At 45.1% G+C, this 27222-nt stretch overlaps 1 protein-coding gene across 24 annotated transcripts in view; it reads left to right on the top strand.

Moving 5' to 3' along the window:
- The window catches only part of DLG2 (discs large MAGUK scaffold protein 2), an 834734-nt gene that overhangs the window by 630686 nt on the left and 176826 nt on the right, over positions 1-27222 (top strand). For all 24 annotated transcript variants that reach the window (XM_033146043.1, XM_033146049.1, XM_033146050.1 and 21 more), the window contains 4 exons: positions 392-561; positions 18293-18429; positions 21747-21891; positions 23760-23901. In XM_033146043.1, coding sequence (XP_033001934.1) covers positions 392-561; positions 18293-18429; positions 21747-21891; positions 23760-23901 — 594 coding nt within the window. The remainder of the gene's footprint in view (positions 1-391; positions 562-18292; positions 18430-21746; positions 21892-23759; positions 23902-27222) is intronic.

The raw sequence follows: 27222 nt of genomic DNA, 5'->3' as shown, positions 1-27222 counted from the left end.
TCCCTTAGGTGTATTAATTTCAATAAGTAATTTCCTTATGGAGTAAAACTCCAGCATGCAGCAGGGTGCCTTTCAATACAATTTCATTACGGAAGGGCCTTTTTTTTAATAGTGCTGGGAAGAAGCATGCTGAGCACAAAGGGATGAAGGGATTTTTTTTGGCAGGGTGGGGTGAAGGGAACACATCTATAAATGACTGCCAAAGTGACTTCAGAAAGATCTAATTTGTTCTTATGCAAATGGGGTGTATCTATCGTGGTCTATCTGTGCCTTCTCCATTCCCTAGGAAATATTCCAGTCGCCTAACAGAGGGCTTTCTGCAGTGAACCTCTTTCTCGGTTTGGCATTAGAAGGCTCAATCTCTCTGTCACATTGTCTTCCTCCTCTCCAGAGTCAACGACTGCATCTTGCGGGTGAATGAAGTCGACGTCTCCGAAGTTTCGCACAGCAAAGCCGTCGAGGCCCTGAAGGAAGCTGGCTCCATAGTGCGACTCTACGTCCGTCGGAGGAGACCTATCCTGGAGACAGTTGTCGAAATCAAACTGTTCAAAGGGCCGAAAGGTAATGAGGAAATACTGAAAGAAAATTGGGGGTAGGCGTGGGGAGACACAGGAAGCTGTCCTTTGGCCAGATCAAACTGTGGTTGCGCTGGGATGTTTGCGATGGTTTGCGATGTGGTGGGTGAGCCCCATGGCTGCACACTGCTCCATCTTTATCCCGTCTCTCCTTGTGTACCACCTTCAGTGCAGAGATCCTGCACTGAGGGCTCACTCATCCAGACTTCCTTTTGTATTGTGCTTTCCAGACACAGGCCTGTACTGTACTTCAGTGTGTGAGCAAGGATTTTTGTTGTTGTTGTTCTGTTCTGTTCTGTTCGCCCTAGCACATTTCCCCAGGAGAACCCACATTTTACTGCTGAATCAGTACTGCAAAATAATAATAATACCCAATTGCCATTTGCTCCAAATCATCTGTAAAATGCAGGTTGCACCAGAAAAAGCACCGGGACCAAGAGCTTTAAAGTCTGGACCTGGATCTAGACCTAGAAATAAATCTCAAAATGAAGTCTGGATTAGCCCTAAACCTCAGTTTTCCATTATACCAGAACCAGGAAACTCTGGTTTAATGTTGGTTTATGAACCGTGTTAAGCCACGATTAGATACTGATGCCTCCCTAGGAGAAAGCACATGCCGAGCTGTAGCTTTCCCATGGATGTAGGTCTCACAGCTGCAGTGTCGGATTAAACCCTGTGGAAGCCCCTAGGCAGTCAAAATCTCGGGGGGCCTCCTCGTAAATTATCTCCTAATACGTTTTTGAGTTTACCGGCCAACCATTTTAATAAGCCAATTTTATTACACAAAACGAACGTTAACAATGATTGGTGTTATAAAACAAACCAAATCATGATCAAGATCAAATCAATATTATTTTGGTCCCTAAAAAGTGATGCCTATTTGGTAACCCGGCACTGCACAGCCAGACTCCCAACAGCTCACCATGGGCTGACCTGCACATTGTGCTCATTTGAAAGCTCCATTAGGAGTTGGTTTGTTTTCTTCAAATTACTGTGTATTTAGCCTCGCTCCCTCTGTGTTCCGACTGACATCCGCGTGCTCTGCACTTCCTACTCCTTGTTCCACATCATTGGCTAGTGGGAGTTGGGAAATGCAAAACATGATGATGTCAGGACATTGGGTGGTGTTACTTTATGAAGCAGAAGGCAAGGAGCTTGAAGTGCCTCTTGGCAATGTTTTGTTTTGAATCAGCAGTTCAGTGTCGGATGCAACCCCATATTAGAGCAGGGCAGGACATTCTCAGTTTCTGAGAAAGATGGATGTGAAAAGAACTAAAGTTAGCGTATTCGTTTAGCTTTTGATAAAGCAGTAGGAAATAATTTAGCTTGGCATTTCAAGGTGGTACCTTGCAGGAGGGGGAAAGAAATTAAATGCTGGCACTCTGATGTCAAGATCCTTGTGAAGATTTCATTTTTACTTGTGGAGCCCGAAACATTTCTGCTTCACTTAGTGTGTTTGTGTGTGTGTGTGTGTGTGTGTGTGTGTGAGAGAGAGTGAGAGAGAGAGAGAGAGAGATGGACAGACAGACAGACAGACAGACAGACAGAGATTATATGCTTTTATAACCAGCTGTTGATTTTAACTGCTTGGTGTTTCAAATATTGATTTGACCATTCGTGCATTCTGGATACGAGATTCGCTCACACACATATGCATTAGCACCTGAATTTTGCTGTTAACGTAGGATTTCCATTTCACCACTGTAGTTGGCTGAAAAGCGGATTTTATATTATGTGAAGGCTCCCTCTAGTGTAAAATGCCATGATCCATTTCCTGCTGGTGCTGCATTAAAATGGCGAGCAAGTTGTCCCAGGGCACCAACAGGGCCCACTGATGTTGGCACCATCCCTTACCACCCCTTACGCTAGGAGCCTGGGAGACTGCGAGGACACCCTTGTACATTTCCCACAATGCCCTGGGGGCGGTGGTCCATTGGGCACTCAAGGGCATTGTGGGAACTTTCAAATGGCAGCTTGTTAACTCTGTTGCCGATTAAGCCAGAAGGAAAGGCTGTGTTGTGGGCAGCATGAACTCTCAGGACTATCCCAAAGCTCAACAGAGTTCCTTGGAACAGTGGCTCCTCACCTGGTCTACCAGAGAGGAAGAAAAAATGGTGGGATTGTGCACTGTTGGTCTCCACTGCCCAAAGGGGTGGAGGTACCATTGTGGGCCGACACCACAGGCTGTGTGTAGCCTGCAGGTCAGGAGCTCCCCATCTAATATTATAGTTTCAGATTTGTATGGTGTGTTTTTTAAATAAATAAATGCAATGCTTGTCTTTATAATTTTTAAGCTATTATTTCAGGAACTTCCTGGTGTCTTTCCCACCATTAGGGTTTGCTAGAGTCAGTCAAGACTTTCCTGCCTGGCTGGATTTTGTATGATTGCTATTATTATTTATTAAACTTACTCAGGCATGGGAAGCAATTGTTAGTTCCTCTGTAGCGCACATTTTAAGACGTATCCTGTGTGGGTTTGTGCTTTGTTCCTCAACTGTTCCCTGACTCTGGCCCTCAGAAAGAGAGTCTAAAAATAGAAATGTACACATTATTGGGGGCAGTGCTTTTTTCTGGGGTGACGCAGGGGTACACATACCCCTAGACATTTTGTGAATCTAACGGAGGAAGTAATTAAAAAAAAAATTAAAATTTTAGTTTCTTCTCTAGCACGGTAAATCGTCAGTTCCGTTGCTACCCCCAATGGCGGCCTCATTTCCTGTCACGGTTTCAGACAGAATGAGAGTACAGTGGTACCCCGGATTACGTCCTTAATTCGTTCTGGGTTACAGTACATAACCCGAAAAGGACATAACCCAAATAATTTGTTCTGGAAAAAACCAGGAAAATTGCTTTTGCGCATGCGCAGACTGCGAAAACGATTCTGCGCATGTGCAAATTTGCATGCGCTTCTGGGTTAGCAGAGTTCGTAACCCGAAAAGTGCGCAACCTGAAGCGTACGTAACCCGAGGTACAACTGTACCCCTAAATGTGTTTTGGTTTTTTTTAGGGGGGGGAACACTGATTGGGAGGATGCATCGTATTGCACTCTCCAGTTGCTTTTATTTATTTTTAACAAAAAAATAATATACCACCAGATCATAACAAAACTTCTAAGTGGTTTACAAGAAATATTAAACATTATCTATGAAAAAATGTAATTAAAAACAATTAAAACCAGCAGAAAACTAAACAGGTATTAAAGCAAATCAACAGCAACGTGTCTGGATAGGCTTGCTTGCCTGAACAAAAATATTTTAAGCAAGTGCTAAAAAGAATACAGTATAGGGAATCATTGGAATTATTGGCTCTCCCAGCAGCTTAGAAGCAGCTTAGAAGTTCCCTTTTCTAAAATACATTTATTCGGGAAAAGCCCTTGAGAATGGTCTAATTTTGCATGTTTGTTTTACTTGCATTTAATAAACAAAGCTAAAATCTTTGAAACTGCCAAGCTTGCCTCATGTCGCATTTACAGTTGGCAATCCTGCTCATGAACTTATAAAATGGATTATAAAATTTGCTGCTTTTTATAATAATTTTTATTAGTTTTCAATTACAGTCCAATCATAGCCTCATTATAACAATGCGAAATTATAAGACAGTTACTAATACCAATCGTTCAAATACCAAATTTTATAATTTAGGTGGCCCCCCGGATGCTAGAATTGATGATTTGATGATTTTCATTATTTCTGTGTTCCAAAATCTTATTAATTTAAATTACATTCCGGTCAAAATAATAATCCCTTATACAACAACTGCAATATTAATAACTTCTATTCGTGTTGACACATAAAATGATTTATGAAACACATGTGAGGCACTCAAACTATATCCATGTTCTCCCTGTGTGTGACATCAAAATTTGTCGTTTCGGAAAGTCTCCGCCCCATGTCATTGCTTCCAAATATTTATGCCCTCCCAAAAAAAACCTTAGAAATTGCAAAATCAATGAAATGAGGTCCTATTGCAGCAGATAAAAAGTTTTGAAAAGTTCAAAACCCTGGAGCTTCATGCTGCGGGAGTGTGTTGCTCCCAGGTAGGACTATCCCTATGATAAGGCAAAGTGAGACAGCTGCCTCAGCGGCAGATACAGTGGTGCCCCGCTAGACGAAAATAATTCGCCCTGCGAAAATTTTCGTCTAGCGGGTTTTTCGTCTAGCGAAGCGGCAATGCAAGCCGTGCTTTCGCTAGACGAAAAAAAAGACGAAAAAATTTCATCTTGCGAGGCAGCCCCATAGACTTTTTCGTCTTGCGGGGCTGCCTTCCGCTAGACAAATGCCTTCGTCTAGTGAGTTTTTTGTCTAGCGAGGCATTCGTCTAGCGGGGCACCACTGTATTAGAAGTTGGGGAGTGACAAGAGCTATGAGTGCCAAATGGCCTGCCCAGAACCCCCTGCTGCCCTCAAGTGCAGTTCTTCCATTGAAAGTGTTTTTTCCCCCAAGAAAAATAGATGCCAGAACTCACCATGAAGTTGTTACCTTGCCAAGTCACTGGGCAACTTGGGGCAGCTCTGAACAGATGCCGGTTTGACAAGCCGCGCAGGTGCTGGTTTGGGGGGTGGGTCACCCCTGGTGCCGGCGCTGGTCAAATAAACCACACTGGCTCTCCTGTGAAGGCTCTGGGAAATCTCGCTGGAGAAGTTCCCGCCAACCTAATCTTTTTCTAGTTGTCCTTCCTTTTGTTAGGGCTCCTGATGACGGTGCTTTCTGTGTTTTGGATTTGCCCAAAGCCCTTTGCGTAAATGAGATTGCACAGAGCTTGCCGTGCACGGTGGACCCTGTCGGTTCCCAGAAGCTGTCCGGCCTGCCAGTTGGCTTCCAGCTACTGGGCCGCAGTCAGCTCACCCTTTCTCTGCTTGCTCCCTACCACTGTCAGTTTATACTGTCTGGGCCACATGTGTCAATTGTTGTCTCGCCTGCAGGCACGGCTCTTGCTTTCTGAGGCATGAAGAACAAGGGAAAAGGTCACGTTTGTGCCAAAAATAGAACTGGAGAGAGGGAACCTTCGGGGTTCTCATCAGTTTCATCTTAGCTCATTGGCTTCTGCCGCTGCAAATAGGAGATAAGTTGCCTTGTCTCTGTGGGTGCTTCCAGATGGCCGTTTGTCGTGAGATCAGTGCTGCTCATGCAGCCGGAATTCCCCCGTCTGAAATTAATCAAAATTTACCCTTTCTGCAGAAAATCCCTTAAGTTTCTTTTTTAAAAAAAACAACAAAGTTGCCAGCGACCCATTAGCAACATCTGAATGGCCCATTTGCGGCATCAAGTACTGGTTCCAGCTGAATCCCAGAAAGCAAAACCATGATGGCCATCTTTAGATTTGGGCAGAACAGAATGAGGCAGCCCCAGATCGCCCTGGGTTGCATCAATGCTGCCCAGAGTGATCTGGAGTTGTCAGAAAGTGTGTGTTCAGGGAGGGGGGAGCCTGGCAGTGAGGAGAGGGGACAGGCAGGCTGCAAATGTCTCTCTCTCACCAACCAAATGTTTAATTTGGGTTTTAAAGGGATAATGGAGGAAAATGAATGCTTTTTATGTCCTACACGAGAAATCTCTGGACCCATTTGTCTACAACTTGGCAGGCTTAATCTCCTCCTCAAAGTAGAAGGGGGAATACAGAATTTTACTTCACAAAGAGCAGCTAAGGAACCAGTCCATAGATTCCAAAGAGTAGCTCTGAAATGGATCGGTGGCTTTTTGTTTTTTTAATATAGATATAAGCCAAATCTTGGCGCGTGTGCATATCTCTTCTTATAGGGACAGTACACCCTGTGTGACAAATGTCATATACATCAAGGGACAGCGTGAATGAGTGAATTGCATCTGAGTTGTCAAAGATAAAAAGAAGCGATGAATATGCTTGCGTGATCCAGTCTTGTCCCAGTGGGGTCAGAGCCCAGGACGTAGTCCAAACAAGCCAGTAATCGGAGTCCTGTGGAAGAATCTAAGGAGTCAAGGGCAGATATAAAGACCCCTGTTCGAACAGAACAAAAGCCTAAATAATCCAGCCTCCTGTTTTCTACAGTGGCCAATCAGATACCTCTGGGAAGCCTACAAGCAGGGCGTGAAGGTAATAGCCCTCCACCGCACCAGTGTTTATCCCCAGTGTTCTGTATTTAGAGAAATGTTGGCTCTGATCCTGGAGGCAGCATATAGCAAGCATATTATGGGAATTATGGTAGTTAGTTAAGGGTGCTGAGAGTTATTAGGAGTTCCTCTCCACAGCTGGTGGAGCTGTGGGTTAAACCACAGAGCCTAGGGCCTGCTGATCAGAAGGTCGGTGGTTCGAATCCCCGCAATGGGGTGAGCTCCTGTTGCTCGGTCCCTGCTCCTGCCAACCTAGCAGTTTGAAAGCACGTCAAAAGTGCAAGTAGATAAATAGGTACTGCTCTGGCGGGAAGGTAAACAACGTTTCCGTGCGCTGCTCTGGTTCGCCAGAAGGGGCTTTGTCATGCTGGCCACATAATCCGGAAGCTGTATGCCGGCTCCCTCGGCCAGTAACGCAAGATTAGCGCCGCAATCCCAGAGTCGGACACGACTGAACCTAATGGTTAGGGGTCCCTTTATCTTTACCTTTTACCTCCACAGCTGCAGTTCTCAGAGTGATTTTCACAATTAATTCCTCTTCCCAATGAACTTTTTAAGGGAAGCCATGACTGTTTAAAGTGGTATCATAATGATTTAAATGTATGGTGTGAATGTGGCTATAGTCGCATGTAATGGCAGCCCGTTGACCTAACCCAGCAGGCTCTTTTGGGGTGTCGCAGTGTGACCAACCTCTGAGAAATTGTTGGAGAAATTCCCCTCCCTCTGCAGAAATTCTGCGAAAGGGTAGCATTCCTCTTCCACCAACCAGGGAGCAGAATTTTAAGGGGCCAATTGCACGCGGCCTTGAATGCAATGGGCATCATTAACAAGCTTTTGCAGTGGTGGAGATGTCACTTCCCTATAAGTCCCAGTGTGGAAAAGATATCCCAATAAGACCTGAAAACGCTAAGGAATGCATGCCCAACATCTTCCCCAGGAATTCCATAGCTCTGCAGGTTTCCAATTTAGTACAAGCAAGCGAACAAATGTTGTCTTCTTGTCACTTCGTGCTTATCTCTTGGCTCTGTTGCACCCAGTTGGCACCCTTGCCTAAAACTTAAAACTGCTCTTATGAGCATGGTTTGACAGGAGATAAGCCTGGCAGGAAGAGTGATGCCCATCAGAGTAGCTTTAGTTCCTTCCAGTGTGAGCTGGGAATCTGGGTAATCAGAAGAGCGGGCAGTCACTCCTGATACGGTTATTTTGATTTGTGCGTTGCTTCCAGCATAGGGTCGGAATAAGTAAAAGACAGATAAGGAAAGGGTGAGGCTTCTGAGCCGAATTTGTCTCCCAAATTTTATCACATTCAAATTGCACACACAACTGCTGTTACATTGGGGAATAGCTCTGCAGAACTAATGCTTCAGGGGGACTTAATTATTATTTTAACCCACCTTTCCTCCAAGCTGCTGAAGGCATGTGTGAAAGGGCAGAGAAGGCAGTACAGAGGCATGTGTGGAAGGGCAGAGTCGACCCTGCAGACAGAGGCATCAGTGCTGCTTACCTGGACAGCGGCTGCTGGGGCACAGAACCAGCAAGTTCATGTAATCTTAGAATTGTAGAGTTGGAAGGGACCACAAGGGTCATTTAGTCCAACCCCCTGCAATGCAGGAATCTTTTGCCCAATGTGGGGCTCGAACCCACGGCCCTGAGATTCAGAGTCCCGTGCTGTATTGGCTGAGCCATTCAGTTGGATAGGTGGGGTTGCCACTGCCATGGTTTGACACCATGGAAGAGGTTTGAGAAAAGCGCCTCCACTTGGCACAAAACAACTTCCAAGGGTCCTGTGAGAAAAGACTCAAAGACTTCTGTGCTGTGGAGGAAAAGACCAGGTTTTCCACATCATCAGCAGGAAGAAAATCACCATGGTTTGGGGAAAACACACATTTTAGCTGTGTGGGTGAAGGCATTCTAAGGAGACCTTCGTTTCATCAACTCATTGCAAAGATGGTTGGCTGAACAGAAGGCACAGCGGCATGTTCTTCTGGTTTTCCCCCCTAAGGCTCAGAGCTCATCTTGGGCTCTTCATTAAACAGTACACATATTTCAAGAACACATCTTGCGTCAATTGCTTCCTTCCTTCTCCCATTCTTTTTGTAAAGTGACCTTTTCCCACACACCCAATTTTAAAATACACCCCCACCCCACCCCACCCCACCCCCAAAAAAGCCTGTTCACTACAAGAATCAATGTAGTTGACCTATCTTTTTTGGAATGGTCAGTCTAGCCCTTCAGATTTCAATCATTTTCCATCCCGCCCCCCGCTTTTCTGTAGAATGCAAGTGCGCATTTTCTGTTTTGTCAGGGTGCCCTTGGCAGCAGATACCCATGACTAATTGAACATGGCGATTGTCTGATTCTTTGCTTAGCTACATTGCGTGGTTTGATTAGAAACGTCTCATTTTATGTGGAAAGACTGTGCCCACTTTCAAATGCCGTTACTAATGCAATCCTGTAGAGCCCCTGATTGTCGTCTTGCGGCGTTCTATTATATTTAAGGCATTGCACAGAGTGTTGGGCGTTTCTTGGATCTCCCTCCTGAGTTAGGGATGAGCAGATGTCCCATGTTCCATTTCATTATTATTGTTCCGAGGGTTGACTGTGCTCCACACTCTCTGCCTGCCTCCCAATTTAATTTGGAGAGTTTTCTCAAATTAATTTCGGTGCTGGCATGCTCACGGTTTGCTGGAGTTTTCTATTTGTGTTGCTGCTTCCCCCCCACTTCAAAGTTTCCAATCTGTACAGGTGCATATGTGCGCTGATTAAAATAGCACGTTAAAAAAAGGTAAAGGGACCCCTGACCGTTAGGTCCAGTCGCGGACGACTCTGGGGTTGTGGCGCTCATCTCGCTTTACTGGCCGTGAGAGCCGGCGTACAGCTTCCGGGTCATGTGGCCAGCATGACTAAGCCGCTTCTGGTGAACCAGAGCAGCACACGGAAATGCCGTTTACCTTCCCGCCAGAGCAGTACCTATTTATCTACTTGCACTTTGTGCTTTTGAACTGCTAGGTTGGCAGGAGCAGGGACGCGGTTGGCACTGTGGGTTAAACCACAGAGCCTAGGGCTTGCCGATCAGAAGGTCGGTGGTTCGAATCCCCACGACGGGGTGAGCTCCCATTGCTCGGTCCCTGCTCCTGCCTACCTAGCAGTTCAAAATAGCATGTAAAAAGGAACATAATAATATATCCAGTTACAGGTGGGTAGCCGTGTTGGTCTGCCATAGTCAAAACAAAATAAAAAATTCTTTCCAGTAGGCACCTTAGAGACCAACACGAAAGCTCATACCAAGAACAAACTTAGTTGGTCTCTATGGTGCTACTGGAAAGAATTTTTTATTTTGTTATAATAATATATGTAAGAAGAGCCCTGCTGAATCAGGCCAAGGGCCCATCTAGTTCGACATCCTCTTTTCCCAGTGGCCAACCAGATGTCCATGGTAAGCTTGCAAGCAGAACCTTAGAGCAACAGCACACTTCTCATTGTGATACCTAGCAACTGGTATTTGGAGATATGCTGCCTCCAATGGCGAAGGTAGAACATAGCCCCTGTGGCTAGTAACCATCAATATATCGCCTTATCTTCCATGACTTTGTCTAACCCTCTTTTAAAGCCATCAAGGGCAGTGGTCATCACTGTCCTTTATGGGAGCCAATTCCGTAGTTTACATACCCCCCACCCAACATTTCTCCAATGAAAAAAGGAATGTCAATAATAAGAATAACAAGAATAATAATACCCCACCCCATCCATCTGAGTGGGTTGCCCCAGCCACTCTGGGTGATTTCCAGCACATACAAAAACATAATAAAACTATACAGGGCTGCCTTCAGATGTCTTGTAAAGGTTGCACAGTTACTTATCTCCTTGGCTCAGGGAGGGCAGTGCTGTCAAGTATCCCGTTTTCCCCAGGATTCTCCCTTATTTTAAGCAGTTTCCTGCTGCTCTCCCTTATTTTTTATTTCCCTTAAATTTCCCATTTTTAATTGAAGCAGCTCCTCCCCTGCTGGCCAGGGACTGGGTGGGAAGACCTCGCCTACTTGGAGAGAAAAGCCTCAGCCCTCAAAGCAAGTGGGAGCCGTTTCCCATGCTTACAGGGGGGTGTATTCCTCCCCCTGCATCAGCCCCTATCCGTTGCCGCCGAGCCCCTCAGCCGGCCAATAGGGTTAGCTGGTGGGCGGAGCCTGGCTGCCTTTGAGCAGCTGCTGCTTCCTGTCCTGTTTTGATGGGATCAGACAAGAAGACGATGGGGCTCCATCGCGCGGAGCACATGGCTGCCCTCCTCTTTGCTGGCTGCCCTCCTCTTTGCTCCACTCTGAGCCCGAGCCCGCTTGGAGTTTACATTGCTGGTCCGCCCACTTTTGCTTCTAGCTCCGCCCACCACTGACATGTGACTTTCCCCAGGATAAGTGAGACTGCTGAACCCTTATTTTCAAATCTGAAACTTGACAGCTATGAGGGAGGGTCACATAACTCCATACCCTCCAACATTTCTCTGATGCAAATAGGGATGTGCTGAGGAAAAGTGAGACATTCCGGGATCAAATCAAAAGCCAGGGTGGCTTCTGGAAAATCTGGGGTGTCCCTGGAAGCTAGGGACACTTGGAGCGTCTGAGTTTAGCTATGCAGAGAAGTCCTTTCTTCCTTCTGTCCTGAATCTTTCAACACTCAACTTCATTGGATGTCCCCGAGTTCAAGGAGAGAATGTGAACCTCTCTGTTCACTTTATTCATCGCATGCATAATTCTATGCAGGAATATTGGGGCCATCATGCAGTAGGATCACAATTCCCTCTTGACTGTTTTTCATCAATATTACATATATGCACCGGTGCACATTGGTTGCCTCGATAGCAAGGAGGTGTGAACTGAAAATTGTGCATGCTCAGCAGATTTAGAGAGAAATTCAGATAAGGAGGATTTCATATGCAAGCCCTGTGATGAAATCGGGATACTCCTAGCAATAATAATGTGACAACTACAGTTTCTACCAGACCTTGCCAAAAACAAGAGTTTGGCAGGCCCTGCTTAAGTAAAATACATGTTGAAAATGTAGCTGGGTGAGATTTGTGGTGGGCGGAATTCCAGTGTGGCAGAGTGGTTAAAGAGTTGGACTAGGACCTGGAAGACCAGGATTCACAACTCTTCTCGGCCACAGAACATACTCTGTGACCTTGGGCCTAACCTACCTCGTAGGATTGGTGTGAGGGTAAAATGAGGAGGGGGAGAACTACATATGCCACTTGGATCTCCTTGATGGAAAAGTGGGATAAGTCAACATCATCTTTGCATGACTATTTGTGGAAGAGGGGGAATATTCCCCAAGACATGGCTGCTTTCTTGGTGTCAGTGATGGGGAGCCATCAGAGAGATTATTGGTGCTGGGGTCCTTCTTGAAGGTTTCCCACAGGCATCTGGTTGAGAACATGATGCTAGACTAGATGGGTCATTGGCCTGTTCCAGCAGGCTTTCCTTATGTTCTTAAAGTCCTAGGGTGGGTTACAACAATCACAACACATTAAAAACTGTTTAAAGCAATTTACAATCTCAAAACATAGAGGAGGTCCTAAAAAATATGCAATTCAGCTGTCGAAAGACAGGATAAAGAGGTGTGTCTTCAGCATTCGCTGAAAGCTGTATAATGTAAGTACCAGTTTCACTTCTGTGAGGAGCAAGTTCCACAACTTAGGGGCTGACACAGAAGATACACACACACACACACACACACACACACACACACACAGCTGCTGAGGGCAGTAGAACAATGAAGAGGGTCCCATCTGCCAATGTTAATACCCAAAGGAGCCTGTAGGGAATGAGGTGGTCTTTCAGATATTTGAGGTCTTAGTCATTTAGAGCTTTAAACCATATGAGCACCTTGAACTGGGCCCAGAAACAAACCGGCAACCAGATTTGAGTTGTTGGAGTGACAGAGTGCAAATCCCAGGTGGAAGAAGGCTAGTCCTAACTTTAAATGGACCTAGTCTTGGGGAGCGGGGAAATTGGCATTCTGAGCACCACCACCCCAGATGAAATCTCGGATCGTCTCTGTTTGAACCTCAATACAAGGAAGATCCACCAGGTTTAAATCTAATCTAATGCAATCATACACCTCACTCAAGTCTTTAAACGTCTGCTTTGCATGGCTTATGGAACCATAAATTTCAAATGCAGGCATATAGGTTCACTTTTCTTCATCTTTCCAGGGCAAATGATTCCCTCACTCCCTTGACTGAGTGTGCAGCGTGAACTTAATATGAAAAGAGACAGCTGCCATCGGTCTAGTGACCTGGAATAAATTGCAGTTTCCTACACTTTGATTTTGTTTCATTTCCCATTGGAGTTTACCTGCTAATGCTCCAGTGCAGAGGGTATAAGCACAGAGGCAGAAAATGCAGAGGAATAAATTCCGTAGGAGAATAGTGTGTGTCTGTGTGTGTGTGTAACATTTCCCTTAATTAGACAAAAGTTTTATCTAGGCCAGCAATCAGCCTTTGTCATGGCTAGCCAAATGCCACAGGACTTTATTTAGTTTTGCCTCCTTAATGTTTTAAGTAGTTCTAAAACTTCATGCTTTGTTACTTATGTCTGGCGTAGTTCTTCAATCCATTTCTCATAGCTCAACCCACAAGAACTGGCCTGCTGGATCAGGCATAGGACAGTGGTCAATGCTAGTCTTACTCAGAGCAGACCCACTGAAGTTAATGGACAGGAGCAATCCTACAGCAAAATCTGCCGGGTACCAGAGTTAGCCACTAGGTTCCCAGCATAGCTGGGAAACTGGCAAGCAGGACCTGAGCAGAAGAGCACTCTCCCTTCCTGAATACCGGCAACCGGTATTCTGGTAACTTCTTTTCAAGCCATCTAGATTGGTGGCCATCGCTGCCTCCTGTGGGAGCGGCATGAAGAAGTACTTTCTTTCATCTGTCTTGAATCTTCCAGCCTTCAGATTCATTGGGTGTTCATGAGTTCTCCCCAGGCTCATAAATTTTTATTGAACCTTTTCCATCGTGCAATACAATAAACAGCAAACCAATCTAAACAAAAAAAAAGAAAAAAAAGGAGTGAAGTAAATAATAGTCTCAAAAGTAAACAAAGAAAGGGAGGTTTTGCCAACCTTACGCCCCAAGGACTGACCCTCTGGACTGTTATGTGGTGTTTGGGTACGATTTAAGTTCCTCTGCTCTAAATCTCTCAGCATGGAAAGCAACGTTTTCAGAGCATCTGAGAGTAATCCCTGTTCTCTCTCTCTCTTCCCAGAGAGAATGTGATAACTAAAATTTATGGCTTGTCTGTCATTGTTGTTGTTGTTCAGTCGTTCAGTCATGTCCGACTCTTCGTGACCCCATGGACCAGAGCACGCCAGGCACGCCTATCCTTCACTGCCTCCCGCAGTTTGGCCAAACTCATGTTAGTAGCTTCGAGAACACTGTCCAACCATCTCATCCTCTGTCGTCCCCTTCTCCTTGTGCCCTCCATCTTTCCCAACATCAGGGTCTTTTCCAGGGAGTCTTCTCTTCTCATGAGGTGGCCAAAGTACTGGAGCCTCAACTTCAGGATTAATGTCTGTCATTAATCATGACATAATTATCTCTGTTGACAAACAGTCAACAAGAGATGTCTAGTCCGCCATCTTCTTCCCTGGAAGTCCCAGGTGACCATTAGTTCTAGTGTTATGAAAGGGAGGAAAACTTTTCTCTATCCATTTTCTCCATAATTATATAAACTTCTATCATGTCTCTTTCTTACTTACCTTTTCTCTAAACTATAAAAAAAAACCAAGAGCCCTTCTGCCCTTTAACTCAGCAGGTAGTGGAAGCTATTGATTTTTCATGTGAAGAGTTGATTTAGGCCCAGTGATAGAGGAAGAGCGAAAAGGTGCCCATCTAATCCAATAAGCAGAATGCTTCACAACTTTCCAAAGGAACTCATGGAAGCCCCACACTTACTTTATTGTTTCTCAAAGAGTGAGCAGTATTTTGCCCCTTCAAAAGCATGTGCCACATAAGAGACGCTCAAGGTTAGGGGGACGGATCCCAGAAGAACGCAGCTGTGTCAATAGGTTTGGTGTTATCAGTTAAATGTTTGCTTGCCGAAATATTGCCTGCCAGCCGCTTATGAGGATGTCAATGGTGCTCCTTTCCTTTTGGACAGAAATTGATTCCTATGGTTATCAATTTAGAAGGAACAAATGACACTCAGCAGAAATATAGAGGCTGGCTCCTTCCCATGCCGAACAATCTCTATCATTCCGCCCTGTCAACTTCAGTTTAGATAGCATGCCCTGGACATGTATTCATTTCCACCTTGGACAGTTTCTTTCCTATGATTGTTAAATTGGTTTTGGCTCCAATCACAATGCTTAGGGTCCCTCCTTCACAGTTCGTTCTGACCCTAGTATCATTGCAATGTATGGTTGGTTGGTTGGTTGGTTGGTTGGTTGGATTCCCTACCCACCCTTCACCAGAGGTGCGTTCCTACAGTTTAAAAATATAATATTAAAATCAGTGAAAAGAAATTACAGTCAAGATTATAGGGTGAACTGTGTGTGTGTGTGTGTGTGTGTGTGTGTGTCCTGATAAAGGTGAAATCAAAAACATTTTCCGCATAAAAACAACATCTCAGTTCTATAGTAACGTATGCCACTTGGTTGTCAAAGGGCAGGGTAAATAGTAGGGCTGTGCACAGACCTTTGATTTGTGGCTCTGATTTGTAAATCCAGATCAGATCTGGTCTGGATCAAGCTGGACCAATTCCACTCTGCCCTGGATCCAAATCTGGATTGGGAAATAAAAAATATATCCAGAAACCCCATTGACTTGCATTGCAAAACCAGAACGGGGCATAATTTTCTTGTTTTTCTTGTGGTTTTTTTTTTTTTCATTTGGAGGCATGCAGAGGAAATTGGCCCTCCATAATTTCAGATGGGTAGCTCCAGGATTTTGTGATACACACACACACACACACACACACACACACACATATATATATATATATGATAGCAGTTGCTTGGTCATGCCCGTTTTTATGCTGCCCTGTTTCTTCCATCAAGATTTTGAAAACATATTTTCCCCCTTTCTTTTTTTAAAGGCTTGGTGTGCTAGGCACAGGCAGAATAATTTTTTTATTTCATATTAATAACATTTACTGTGGTTACTATTATTGTTATTTGTTTGGAGCCACGTCGTGCAAGGCCTTCAACCCTCGTGCATGCAGACATTGTGTTGGCCTAAAGAATATATCAGCATATAGTTGCACAAGTTCAGGGGGTTCAAGTCACCTAGATTCCACCCCACCTTCTCTCTTGCTTTTGCATATGCAGTGTAGACAAGGGGCTGCTCCCTCCCTGAGAGCCAGTGTGGTGTAGTGGTTAAGAGCAGTAGTCTCGTAATCTGGTGAACCAGGTTTGCGTCTCCGCTCCTCCACATGCAGCTGCTGGTGACCTTAGGCTAGTCACTCTTCCTTGAAGTCTCTCAGCCCCACTCACCTCACAGAGTGTTTGTTGTGGGGGAAGAAGGGAAAGGAGAATGTTAGCCACTTTGAGACTCCTTTGGGTAGTGATAAAGCGGGATATCAAATCCAAACTTTTCTTCTTCTTCTTCTTCTTCTTCTTCTTCTTCTTCTTCTTCTTCTTCTTCTTCTTCTTCTTCTTCTTCTTCTCTTCCTACAATCAATTACCATATTTTTGCGTGTATAAGATGCCCATTTCTGAGGACTCAAAATTCAGAAAATTGGGCGCGGGGAATTGCACAGAGTTGTTGAGCTTTTTTGTGCCCACTCGCTGACAAGAGCCGCCAATCAACCGCCATTTGCCGCAGCAACAGCAAATTGACAGCAGCCCTTGTCGCAGACACCAATCATCAGCGCTGTCGCTGCTGACAATCTGCTGCTCGCGACAGGAACCAATCCCCCATCCCCACTCTGCACTATCCATGTATAAGACGAGCCCCAATTTTTGAGCTGATTTCATCTGGAAAACAACCTCTTCTTATACATGGAAAAGTACAGTGAGTGGGAAGGATTCATGTCCTTGGCTTTGCCCACAGGGTTGTTGTATATGTAAGTGTGTTAGAAGAAGGGCTGGACTGTAAGGTTTTCAGTGGCTGCTCATGAGTAACCAGCCTGATGCCAAGGTTCCTGAAACTTGGTTTCTTTATTGTGCAAATATGTACAGTGCAGCTATAAAAAAGACGTCCAGCTCATCCTTCGGCAGAGTCCGGGAATGACCCCTTCCGGTTCTTTGCCCAGCATAAAAGTCGCGGGATGCAGAACCCCCGCCTACCCCCTCTGAGTCTTTCCCCCCTGCGCAAGTGGGGAGACAAAAGAGGTGCCTCCCCTCCAGCCTCTGCTTGGTGGGCGGGCTCTCCTTCCCTGGCAGAGCTCTGACTCCTACTTCCCAGTCCCATCTCTCCCTCCCCACTAGAGGGATCACTGCCTTCCTCACTAGAGGAAGATGAATTGCTCAGCAGTTGAGGCGGGGGCTCGAGATACCGATAAAGCCCTGGCAACTCCTTGCCTTGAGGCGAGGGCAGCCCCCTGACATGGCATAAAGCTCTCTGGGTGTGCCAATAGATCCCACCACTGCTCCAACCCTTTGAAAATAGAAATGGGGGGACTATGTGCACTTTATTTTTGAAAATGGTGCTTTATTTTAACCACCCTGCTAGCTGGAGCTCATTTCACTCCCCCCCCCCCCTTACAGAAAGCCATAATTTACAGAATGTTCACAAATCTCCAGAAATAGTTCAGGGGGTTTCCTCTTAAAATATATTTCCAATTGCAGCCATCTCTAATCATGCCAGTGTGTTATGACATCCCTTCTTTCCAAAGAGAATAGCCATGAAATAATAATTGCGTGCCACAAAATCTGCTATTACGTCTCCTCTCCCTTTGTCATTGGAACCGCTTTTCAGAAAATGAAAACTTTCACGGAGATGCCAATTAAGAAACCTTGCTGTTTGTGAATGAAGCAAGAGCTTATTGAGCCTGGTGTGATTGCTTGTGGGGAATAGGACATTTCTTTAAAAAAAAAAAAAAATAAGACTAGAGGAGCTTACAGAATCTGCTTCTACTTCATTCTGTTAGAAAATTCCATTCCACCTTAGGTTGCAGACATGGAACTGTTGCGTGTCACATGTCTGTTTACACACCAGCATAGATTGCTGGGAACTTCCGTTTGTGTATAGCTTTTGCTTTTGCTTTGAGAGACTCTCTGCGGAGACGAAGGAGAGCCAACATGTTTTTCTTTGTCTTGATTTATGCTCAATAAATCCGCTTGTAAATATGAAAACACAAGCCTCTCTCTCGCCGCTTCTGTTGCGCAGTGGTTTCTGCTAATATAGTGTGCTCAGGCTTTTGAAGTCTGGGTCGCTGATCTAATGTCACACCAGAGATTGGGGATCGCCCAGCAGTTCGGCTCGAAGGACGCGATCCAGCTGGGGGCTAGCCAGCTGGCCTCACGACTCACTCTGGATGCCGACACATTCTACTCCATGTGGAGCTAACTCAATACGAGGCAGCCCCTGAATGTTCATGCCTACCTTTCGTTCAACGACCGCATGCCCAGATCTCCCTGTACATCAGCTCAGCAAATGTTCTTTACCCGCTTTGAAGAGAGCTTTTCCATTTTCTTCCCTAGGTCTGGGATTCAGCATTGCCGGAGGCGTGGGGAATCAGCACATTCCTGGAGACAACAGTATTTATGTTACTAAAATTATTGATGGAGGGGCAGCGCAGAAGGACGGGAGGTTGCAAGTTGGAGACAGGCTCCTTATGGTGAGAAGTTGATGCCAAAGCTTTATGTGCAGTTGGATGGTGTAATATAATACATATTCAGATTGAGTTGGACAGATTTCGCTGTTTCAGACCAATTAAATCCGCCTTCCTCCTTTTCCCTCTTCCATATAATTTTGCTCCCTCCTTCTTAGAGATGGGGAATAGATTTGATTTCAGGACAGTATGTGAACTGAACCACAGTTGCCCTTCACAACTCCGAATCCTGCAATGCACTTTTCAAAAATGCATGTACTTGGGGTAAAGTGGCCATAAAAGCACATGTATTAGTGAAAATAATGTTTTCTATTAAGGAAAGTGGCTTGCAGAAATGTGTACATTAATCAAAACTGCTTGTAAGAGTGCACAGAGAAATTTGCACTAAAATGCTGTCAAATTTTCATGAGGGTTTTTTTTTATCACAAATTTCTGCACAAATGTTTACAGCCGAATTTACAAATGAACTATTAGAAACTATGAGAAACTGAAATTGACCAATTTGTCTATCGCTAGAGTGTGAGTATGTTTGCATTTTGGTTCCTGATCTGAAGGAAACTCACTGACCTGTTGAACCAGATACTCCCAGGCATGACCAGCATCTTAGCTTCCTATAAAAGATAAATAAATATTATTGACTCCTTTTTGTGTTTTCCTCCCTTGCTGAACCCAGACAGCAGCTGTAGCCCATTCAGTTCTGTCCTTTGAGGGACAATGCACTGACAATTAAGCGGAACAATAGACTCAATTTCTTAAAGCAATTTTTAGGCCTTCAGCAAAAAAAAAAAAGGAGGGGGGAAGAGAACTGCTTCAGTTTTGGAGCTCTCCAAATCACGGAGCTTCAAAACAGCCATTTGAATAAGCAGCAATAGGCCAATTACAACCCCCCAGTTCACAGATGTTCACTGCAGAACACTCACTACAGTTGTACTTGAACAGGCATGAGAAGAAACAGAAATGATTTTCAAGAGCGTTTTTTTTTATTTTTTCAAAAGGGCAAAACTTTGCCACAGCACAAAACCGGCACTCAGCTCCCTCTCAGTTACAATCCAATCAAATCCCAAGAGGCTGTGTACAGCAGATGTAAAGGGGGCAATTTTCCACTCGAGCCAGAAATCTAAATAAAATTTGTACGTTTCCCCGGAACTCTTTGCTTGCTCTTCCGCTATATCCTTCCTCCCAACGTTTGGGTGGCTTGATTTTATCAAATTTGGGCAAAATTTGCTTGGAGGGGCTCTTGAGAGGAAGATTGAAGATCTTCCAGATTAGATTAAAATGGTCAGCACCTAACACACACACACGACAAAAAATAGCCAGTGAAGAATTAATGTGGGGGATGATTTATTTATTTTCTGCATACCTCATCTCCGTAGAGCAGCTGAGACCAGCCAAGTTGGGGGGATTCCCTGCAGTCTCTCATCCAAAAACTTTGTCCAGATGTGCTTAGTCTCACCCAGAGTTAAACCGTTCTCTAGGCCAAGGGTAGCCAATGAATTGCCCTACAGATGTTGCAAACCACAACTTCCACCAGCCGCAGCCAGCATGGCCTACGATCAGGGATGGGTCCCAAATAGCTGAAGGCACCTCACTGGCTCCATAGGAAACCTTCTACAAAGTTACAGTCCCTTGGCCTAACTCTGTTCACGGGGCTGCTGTTAATGTAAAAGAGGGAAGCGAGAGAGTACCATGTGTGCTGACCTTTTTCTCCTTGGAGGAAAGTGCAATGAACTAATGAAAAGGAAGATTGTAACTTATTGTTGTATATTTTTTCAGGGGGGGTACCCCTAAACCCGTAGAAATGGTAGGATTTTGATTATTTGGGGTGTGAAGGGAGACATACAAGGTGCAGAGGAATTCCTAGGCTAGCCTATGCAAAAGGACTTGGCCAAGCTAGGGCCGTTAAGAAACAATACAGGGCCATCGAGGGCCATTGGCAATATGTGAGAACTGTCCTTCCCTCTTCCCCTGAGGTGTGAACAGAGACTGAGGAAGGTTGGAAGGTTGTTAGGGTAACTGGGTGTGAGGTAACAGGAAAAGGGAGTCTTGAGCAGGGGAGCCAACTTAAATGAAATACTGTGGGGGCCCAGGTAAGCCCCGCCCTGCTTAATTGATCACATGATGCTCTGCACACACATACTTTGAATGGGAATGCCCATCAAATATTTTATTGTGGGGATAGAAGCCTCCACAACCCCTAGGAGTTGGCTCCTATGGTCTTAAGCAAGGGTTGCTGGAAAGAGAGAGAGAGAGAGAGAGAGAGAGAGAGAGAGAGAGACTGGGATCCATCTTGGGCAGGCTGGCTGCAATGCTGTGGGGGACAAGCCACTCTTGAAAGGACCATTCTGTAAGCTCTGGGCTCCTTCAATGCAGACCGAGGGTGTAAATACGTGAATAAACCATATTTCTTAAAACTACGACAGGCTCTGCAGTGTCTCAATACCAGGAATTCCTGGACCCCCAGAGAGTGGGAGCAGCACACAACTTTTGTAACACTCCACTGTGTGTGCATCCATTTTGTGGATAAAGAGCAGAATCTATTTATAATATGAGTGCTAGAATAATTTGCCCATGCGTGCTGCAGAGCATTACCATCTTGCAGTGAAATGCTTTGAGATCCCATCAACGTTCTCTTGTTCAAATTGCCACCCTGATCTCATTCAATAAACCAAGCTGTCCTGTGATTAGCAAAGGACGTTAGGGAACTATATTCATTTTCAAACTTGTACACAACCCCTTGAAATTAGAATCCATGCAGCCACCCATCGTTCTTTATCCAGGGGCTTCTGAGTTTTAAATGGGAATTCCTCTAAAGCTGTAAAGCTTCTCACCTGTAATAATCTAATTGGCACCGTTTATTGAATTCCTTGTGGGACGTGGGTGGCACTGTGGGTTAAAGCACTGAGCCTAGGGCTTGCCGATCAGAAGGTTGGTGGCTCGAATCCCTGCGACAGGATGAGCTCCCATTGCTCGGTCCCTGCTCTTGCCAACCTAGCAGTTCGAAAGCACATCAAAGTGCAAGTAGATAAATAGGTTCCGCTCCGGCAGGAAGGTAAACGGCGTTTCTGTGCACTGCTCTGGTTTGCCAGAAGTGGCTTAATCATGCTGGCCACATGACCCGGAAGCTGAATGCTGGCTCCCTCGGCCAACAGAGCGAGATGAGCTTCGCAACCCCAGAGTCATCTGTGACTGGACCTAATGATCAGGGGTCCCTTTACCTTTGCCTTTATTGAATTCTTTGATAAACATGGGTTCTGCTAGCAAGTGAATGGGTAGCATTTTAGTTTGTGGCCAGCCTAATGCATCCATCTCTTTACTCCCATTAGGTAAATAATTACTGTTTAGAAGAAGTAACACATGAAGAAGCAGTAGCAATATTGAAGAATACATCTGACGTAGTTTATTTAAAAGTTGGGAAGCCTACCACCATTTACATGACTGATCCCTATGGCCCACCAGACATCACCCATCGTAAGTAATTGCCTGTCTCTCATTCTTAATGTCATAGAACCATGGAATTGTAGAGTTGGAAGGGATCCCAACAGTCATCTAATCCAACCCCTTGCAATGCAGGAATCTCAGCTAAAGCATCCATGACAGATGGCCATCCAACCTCTGCTTAAAAAGCTGCGATGAAGGAGAGTCCACAACCTTCCGATGGAGTCAATTCCACTGCTGTGCAGCTCTTACTGTCAGGAAAGTTCTTCCTGATGTTGAGTCGGAATCTCCTTTCTTATAATTGGGATCCATTGGTTCGGGTCCTAAACTTTTTTTTTTTCACTTCAACTCCCATCATCCCTAGCTAGCAAGACCAGTGGTCAGGGATGATGGGAATTGTAGTCCAAAAACAGCTGGAGACCCAAGTTTGGGAAGCACTGCTGTAGACACTGTAGACAGATGCTGTGTTTTAATAAAGTGACTACTGCATTTGAAAAAAAAAATCAATCCCAGGTGAACAGGGAAACACCCTGAGCTCAGGATGCGAAGATGTGGGGGGACCATTCATCCTGATGGACTGAATTTGAAAGCACTGAATTTGAACTCTCACATGTAGCTCAAACCTTTTGGAAGCATTCAGTTTCATCACTCAAAAGAAGTGTGACCTCTTTTGCAGTAACAAGCAATGGGATGCTCTTGCCTCCCTCTTCCCAACCCTTCATCGCAATAGTTTTATCTCATTTGAACCTGTCTGCTTTTTGAGGTCACCTACTGAGACCGGCTCCAGATGCCCCTATCTCAGGGTGCTAGATGGGCAGAAGGAAGCAGGAAACCCATCAGCGAATCATTTTGTGTGGCGCCAGCTCTATTGTGTTTGAGGCACCCAAGCATTTCTGCTGTCCCGTCGTCTATTTTCAAAGGATTGCCCAAAATGGTAGCCAACTGTTGAATTGCTTTAATATTTCTCAATTTCTCTGAAGGGTTGGCTGCCTGTTTAATAAAAGTTACAGGTAGGTAGCCGTGTTGGTCTGCCATAGTCAAAACAAAACAAAATAAAAAAATTCCATCCAGTAGCACCTTAGAGACCAACTAAGTTTGTTCTTGGTATGAGCTTTCGTGTGCGTGTATCTGAAGAAGTGTGCATGCACACGAAAGCTCATACCAAGAACAAACTCAGTTGGTCTCTAAGGTGCTACTGGAAGGTTGGAACAGAAATGTTGAGTTGCATCCTGGGAAAGTCAGCTGCACTTAGCTCCCCCTGAAATCAGTTGGGCTTGAGTTAAGTCATGGAGAACATTCCGCTCTGGACAAGCTGGAACGTGTCCAGAGTAGGGCAACCAAAATGGTCAAAGGCCTGGAAACGATGCCTTATGAGGAACGGCTTAGGGAGCTGGGTATGTTTAACCTGGAGAAGAGAAGGTTAAAGGGTGATATGATAGCCATGTTCAAATATATACAAGGATGTCATATAGAGGAGGGAGAAAGGTTGTTTTCTGCTGCTCCAGAGAAGCGGACACGGGGCAATGGATACAAACTACAAGAAAGAAGATTCCACCTAAACATTAGGAAGAACTTCCTGACAGTAAGAGCTGTTCGACAGTGGAATTTGCTGCAAAGGAATGTGGTGGAGTCTCCTTCTTTGGAGGTCTTTAAGGAGAGGCTTGGCACCCATCTGTCAGGAATGCTTTGATGGTGTTTCCTGCTTGGCAGGGGGTTGGACTGGATGGCCCTTGTGGTCTCTTCCAACTCTATGATTCTATGAACACGCCCCGTTGATTTCGAAGTGACTTAAATGGGATCCATCCCGATTTAAATAAAATGAGCTCTGCCACAATGAGCTGTGCATTGTGTTCAAATCCCACCAATCACAACTCATTTATTTGTTTGTTTCCAACCTCCAGCTTATTCCCCGCCAATGGAAAACCATATACTGTCTTCAGGCAACAACGGCACTTTAGAATACAAGGCATCCTTGGCTCCCATCTCACCGGGAAGATATTCGCCTATCCCAAAGCACATGCTTGTCGAGGATGACTATACCAGGTCAGATATCCGCCTTTACTGAGTGCCTCTGATTGATTACTTGGTTCAGGGAACACAATTTTAATGCCATTATTGGAGCGTTGGCAGTGCATAAGCAATGGAGCAATCTCATTACCTAGGGAAGAGCCGACTCTCAAAATCACCAGGAAGGAGGAGATGCATCGCCTCCTCTTCCGCGCAATTAATGGTTAGCCTAATGGGCCACACTGTTTCGTTATGACAGGTGTAGACAGCAGGTGTGACCTCAGTGGCTAGTAATAACCCTGACCCACTCTTGCTTTCCACTGGCTACCAAAGCCTCAGTATTTTCCTGCCCTGTTGTCTGCCTCAAAGGCCAGGCCCCCCGTTTCTCTTCCCCTTCCTCCTTCTCCCAGCCCGGCTTCTTGCAGAATATCATGGATTTTCCTGCTATTCTGCTGGGCACTGCATTCTGCACCACACTTTCTCATTTATTTGGATGCTTTTATATGCCTTCCTTCGCATACAAAAGGGCAACTTGACAGCACAGCCGAATAAGACGGAAAGAATGCTTAAGCTATCTATATTACACCTGGCCCATTAGAAAACTAACACAAGGACTTTAATAGCGTAAAGAAGCATTTTCTAGCAGGCAGCAGCAGCAGCAGCAGCAGCAGCTAATCCATTTATCTAATCAGGTTCCTCCTCCTTCAAATGCCCTCTGAAAAAGGTACATTTTAACCAGCCAACTAAAACGATACAGGCAGAAGCGTAGGAAGGTCAGGTGGTACCCGGTGCAGAAAAATTCTTGTCACCCACCCCCATTGATTCCCCCCCCCAAAAAAAATTGGTTTTATGTTATTTTCATATTTTTCTACAAAGGAATAATAAGTAATAATAATAAAAAACTTTTATTTATATCCCGCCCTCCCCGGCCGAAGTCGGGCTCAGGGTGGCTAACATCAGATACATAACATTGGTCTAAAATCAAGCAATAATTAAATTACCTCCTAAAAACATCTCAAAATAAAATTAAAGTCTAATTAGATGGCTTTCCGCAGGGTTAGAGTTGGGAACAGTAAGTGCTCCGCCGAACTGAAATTTCAGCCTTCACGACATAGGAAAACAGCTATTTTTGCGGAAGAGGGTCAAGATATGAACCGATATGCATGAAATTTCATATATAGCTATATAATCCCTAGTATAGTAAGATAATACCTTTGGAGCAGGCATTTAAAAAAAGTTTTCATGAACCACCCTAGTAGGGCAGTAATTGTTCCTTGATAATTTGCTACCCCCCTCCATTATGGAACATGGGGCGGTCCGCCCCCTATGCCCCCCTTGGTACGCCCCTGGATACAGGAAAGACAGTAGAGAGGGAGATCTGCATGCAAGGAGTGACGACCGAAAAGGCCATTTCCCAGAGCTCCATGCTGCGTATTTCATCCTGCGTAGGGTCTCACCTGCTGATCTTAAAACATGGGCAGGTTGTTGTGGAAGAAGTTGTCCTTGCAGATATGTATAGGTATCTGCAACTTGAAGGACAACATGGCAGCTACTGTCCCAAATTTGCCCCCTGCCACTCCTGATATGCCTCTGAGTTAGCACCACGTCCTTGGGACTTCTGTTCACCCAACTTACGTATGGGCCCTCACCCGAGGCTCACATGGTTGGGCAACGCTCACCTCCAAGTTGCTGCTTCTGTGGGATCTCTTTCCCATTGCAATCTTTCGTCTTGCATATCTGAAATATGCACACCTAGTCTGGGGCAGAATTGAGGGGGCTCTCCCTCCCCTTTGCTTCTGTATCAACAGCAAAAGCGCTTCCCTCTTCAGACTGCTGTCTCAGTTTTTATAACCTGCTGTGGGAGCAACTGCACAGAGATCTATTATGCAGAGATAATGCAGATTTTTGATTCCACATCTGTCTCTAGTGATCTGCTCAGTCAGCTCACTCAGGCCCCGACAGCTACAAAGTACAAGCAACCTCAATCAACTATGAGTTTCTTCTGCCTTTCATATGTGCATGGTCACCCTGATTGGTTGGACCGCTGAAGAGCAATAGTCTATAACCCACCCAAAAATGCACATCTCCTACACATGCACATACCCCCCCCCTGCACTAGTTTTCAGCATTTAAGAATGACAGGAACATGGCATGGATGTTGTTGTTGTTGTTGTTCAGTCGTTCAATCGTGTCCGACTCTTCGTGACCCCATGGACCAGAGCACGCCAGGCACGCCTATCCTTCACTGCCTCTCGCAGTTTGGCCAAACTCATGTTAGTAGCTTCAAGAACACTGTCCAACCATCTCATCCTCTGTCGTCCCCTTCTCCTTGTGCCCTCCATCTTTCCCAGCATCAGGGTCTTTTCTAGGGATTCTTCTCTTCTCATGAGGTGGCCAAAGTACTGGAGCCTCAACTTCAGGATCTGTCCTTCTAGTGAGTACTCAGGGCTGATTTCTTTGAGAATGGATAGGTTTGATCTTCTTGCAGTCCATGGGACTTTCAAGAGTCTCCTCCAGCACCATAATTCAAAAGCATCAATTCTATGGCGATCAGCCTTCTTTATGGTCCAGCTCTCACTTCCGTACATTACTACTGGGAAAACCATAGCTTTAACTATACGGACCTTTGTCGGCAAGGTGATGTCTTTGCTTTTTAAGATGCTGTCTAGGTTTGTCATTGCTTTTCTCCCAAGAAGCAGGCGTCTTCTAATTTCGTGACTGCTGTCACCATCTGCAGTGATCATGGAACCCAAGAAAGTGAAGTCTCTCACTGCCTCCATTTCTTCACCTTCTATTTGCCAGGAGGTGATGGGACCAGTGGCCATGATCTTAGTTTTTTTGATGTTGAGCTTCAGACCATATTTTGCGCTCTCCTCTTTCACCCTCATTAAAAGGTTCTTTAATTCTTCCTCACTTTCTGCCATCAAGGTAGTATCATCAGCATATCTGAGGTTGTTGATATTTTTTCCGGCAATCTTAATTCCGGTTGGGGATTCATCCAGTCCAGCCTTTCGCATGATGAATTCTGCATATAAGTTAAATAAGCAGGGAGACAATATACAGCCTTGTCGTACTCCTTTCCCAATTTTGAACCAATCAGTTGTTCCATATCCAGTTCTGACTGTAGCTTCTTGTCCCACATAGAGATTTCTCAGGAGGCAAATGAGGTGATCCGGCACTCCCATTTCTTTAAGAACTTGACATAGTTTGCTGTGGTCGACACAGTCAAATGCTTTTGCATAATCAATGAAGCAGAAGTAGATGTTTTTCTGGAACTCTCTGGCTTTCTCCATAATCCAGCGCATGTTTGCAACTTGGTCTCTGGTTCCTCTGCCCCTTCGAAATCCAGCTTGCACT

The sequence above is a fragment of the Lacerta agilis genome, chromosome 4 (genome assembly GCF_009819535.1).
Source record: "Lacerta agilis isolate rLacAgi1 chromosome 4, rLacAgi1.pri, whole genome shotgun sequence".
Lineage (NCBI taxonomy): Eukaryota > Metazoa > Chordata > Lepidosauria > Squamata > Lacertidae > Lacerta > Lacerta agilis.
The sequence above is the reverse complement of the archived record's forward strand: the minus strand, read 5'-3'. Positions and strand labels throughout refer to the sequence as shown.